At 61.1% G+C, this 2,701-nt stretch overlaps 1 protein-coding gene across 1 annotated transcript in view; it reads left to right on the plus strand.

Moving 5' to 3' along the window:
- The first annotated feature begins 27 nt into the window (after window positions 1-27).
- LOC107157428 (transducin-like enhancer protein 6) overlaps window positions 28-2,701 on the plus strand; it is a 9,837-nt gene continuing 7,163 nt past the window's right edge. Inside the window, exons 1-4 of the mRNA XM_048810794.1 lie at window positions 28-517; window positions 1,073-1,158; window positions 1,601-1,646; window positions 2,579-2,699. Coding sequence (XP_048666751.1) covers window positions 467-517; window positions 1,073-1,158; window positions 1,601-1,646; window positions 2,579-2,699 — 304 coding nt within the window. The 5' untranslated portion in view covers window positions 28-466. The remainder of the gene's footprint in view (window positions 518-1,072; window positions 1,159-1,600; window positions 1,647-2,578; window positions 2,700-2,701) is intronic.

Here is a 2,701-nt window from a genome sequence, read left to right on the forward strand (position 1 = left end):
TGGGCAGCCGCTTCCGGAGGAGGCTGGGGTTCCCGCGCGGGGAGGGCTGGAGGGGCGCTGGGGGACGCCACTGCCGCTGAAGCGGTGGGAGCCTGGACGTCCCTGTCCCCAGCTCATGAAGTCCGCCTGATGCACCTGGCGGACTCCTACTCAGCCTTCAAAACCCTTTCCCGGACCTTCTCTTGCGCTTTAGAAAGTTGTTTCCAAGCCTTGGCTGGGTTCGGCCACCTCCCTGGGCTCCCCCATCCCTGACAGTCCGCCTTGTCTCCCGCACTGGGGGGAGGTCACCCTTAATCAGGGGAGCTGGAGGCACTGGAAGGCGCCGGGCAGGAGGCCAGGGGGAGAGCTGGGGGCCTCGCTCGGGTGGCTCTGACCTGTCCCGACTCTACCTTCTGCCCTCAGGACCTGGCTTCTTCTTGCTACTTCTAGAATCTCTGGCTAAATTCCTGGGAGCCACAGCTTGAAGATGACCTCTCCCGGCCAGCCCGAGCCCAAGGGCACCCTCGGAGGAGCTGGGGTGAGAAGGGCTGGTGGCAGGGGCCCAGGCTCTGGTCCTTTTTCCTTTGGGATCCCCTGTGCTGGGGCTGGCTCCGGCCAGGCTTCGCAGCTGCAGGCAATGACCTCCCGCTCCCTACCCAGGGCAGGTGTGGAGGGGCGGCCGGCCCTGGAGGCTGCAGCCAGCTTTCAATCACAGGCGGTGAATCGGGAGCTGGCGAAGCCCCCAGCCGGCCACTTCCAGAGCCCGCTGGGCTGGGGGTGCGGTGGGGTTCAAGTCCTAGCACTGCAGAAGGGGAAAAGTCTGATTCATAAATTAGGCGTAGTAAGAGGTTCATGGTGGCAGGGAACACCAAGATAGAACCACAGCTACGCGGTGACAAAAACCACGGGAACGTGGTCTCTTACCCGTGGCACAGTATGGGGGTGGAGGTGGAATCTGTCCTTGCAAAATGAGGAGCCTTAGGTTTTAGGCCCGGCCCAGGGGACTTCAGGGGGCTGGAGCCCTGGCTGAGGGGGACCTTGGGTGTCTGGGAGGGGCTGCTGCTTTTATTCATCCCTCCTTGGATTTTTCCAGCCTGGCCTGGGAATTTCTGACCCTGAGAGCCCGCCCACCCTAAGTGGTGCCCAAACCCTGGGCCAGCTCAAGGACCAGCTCCCCAGGTGAGGGTCACTCGGAGGGAGTCGTCCACCGTCTGCCCCCCAACCCCTGCCCTGTGGCCCTGTTGAGTGGTCTAGTAGTCCTTGGCCTCAACGTCAGGGCCAGCCCGGGGCGTTAGTAACCACTGGCCTTCATTAGAAATGTGCATTTTTCTGATTTTTTTTTTTTTGATACCAGGGATTGAGCCCAGGGCTGCTCTGCCCCTGAGCCACCTCCCCAGCCCTTTTTTTATTTTGAGATAGGGTCTCACTAAGTTGAGGCTGGCCTTGTATTTATGACCCTCGGCCCAATTGCTGGGTTTTGGGCAGTACTGCGTGGACCTCTCGCGGGAGGCAGGGTGGGCCGTGGCTCGGCAGCAGAGTTCTGTGGACAGGGCCTCTCACTGCAGCTTGGGGTTGGGCTGAGGAGGGGTCTGGGTGTGTCCAGCAGTGCCCCTCCCCCCAGGCTGCAGCTTCGAGTGAGCACACAGCTGGAGAGCATCTTCCACCTGGTGAGCAGAGCTGCCCCGGCCCACCTGCCTCCTCCTGGACCGGCCACACCCAGTTCAGCTGCCTGGCTTGGGGACACTGGGGGGGGCCCTTGCTCACTTGGGCCGTGCTGGACATGCGGGATACCTGGCTGTTAATGTCGGGCTCCAGCCCCAGTGGGTGGGTCAGGATGCAGAAAGTACCACAGAGCCCTCCCCTGCTCAGGGGTGCTGCTGCTAGAGCTTCCGGAATGTTCTGCATCCCCAGCCCCCGCCAGCCACTAAGCCCTTAAATGCAGCTGGTGCATCTGGGAGCAGAATCTTCCTTTCAGTTTGACTTAGCCTCTGTGGCCACACTGGACCAGTGGCTGTCCCCCGTGGACGAGAGGCCATAGAGGAGGTGACACACTGTGGGGCAGTCCAGCTGCCCAGGGAATCTGCAGAGGGTCCTTCTGAGGCCAGGTGGTCAGGAAGGGCTCCTGCAGGGGCCACACCCTCCACCCAGCTGCTGTGGAGGCTGAGGCAGGAGGATGGCAAGTTCGAGACCAGCTTGGGCAATTTAGCAAACTCTGTCCCAGAAGAGCCAGGGATGGAGCTCAATAGTAGAGCCCCCCTGAATTCAACCCCACAAAAGACTGTCATTCTGGAGTGTAGAGGGAAGGGTGTTCTACAAAGGCCCTGGGGCTCCCACACCTGGCTGAGCAGGCAGAGAGAAGAGGGTGGGCCCAAGGAGCAGGCCTGGGTTGTAGGGAGGAGGTGATCTTCAGGTCGTTGGGAATGAAATCCAGAATTCCTCCATTAGCCATCACTGTGGTAGATGGTGTGCCATTTAAGGGTAAGAACCAGAGAGGTAGAGCAGGTTGCCCGGGTCACACAGCATTCAAACCCAAGTCTCGCCTGCTCCCATGCGCCCTCTCCCATGCGCCCTCTCCCAGTGTGGTTCCTGCTCTTTGCAGCTCACTGAAGTCCAGCAGGATCTTCAAGAACACCACAGGCAGGTGAGCGGGACTCGGGAATTCGGGTGTCACTGCCCCGCTTTGAAAGGGCAGGAGTGGGAGCAGAGCAGGGTGGGCTGGGGT

The sequence above is a fragment of the Marmota marmota genome, unplaced genomic scaffold (genome assembly GCF_001458135.2).
Source record: "Marmota marmota marmota unplaced genomic scaffold, marMar, whole genome shotgun sequence".
NCBI classification, from domain to species: domain Eukaryota; kingdom Metazoa; phylum Chordata; class Mammalia; order Rodentia; family Sciuridae; genus Marmota; species Marmota marmota.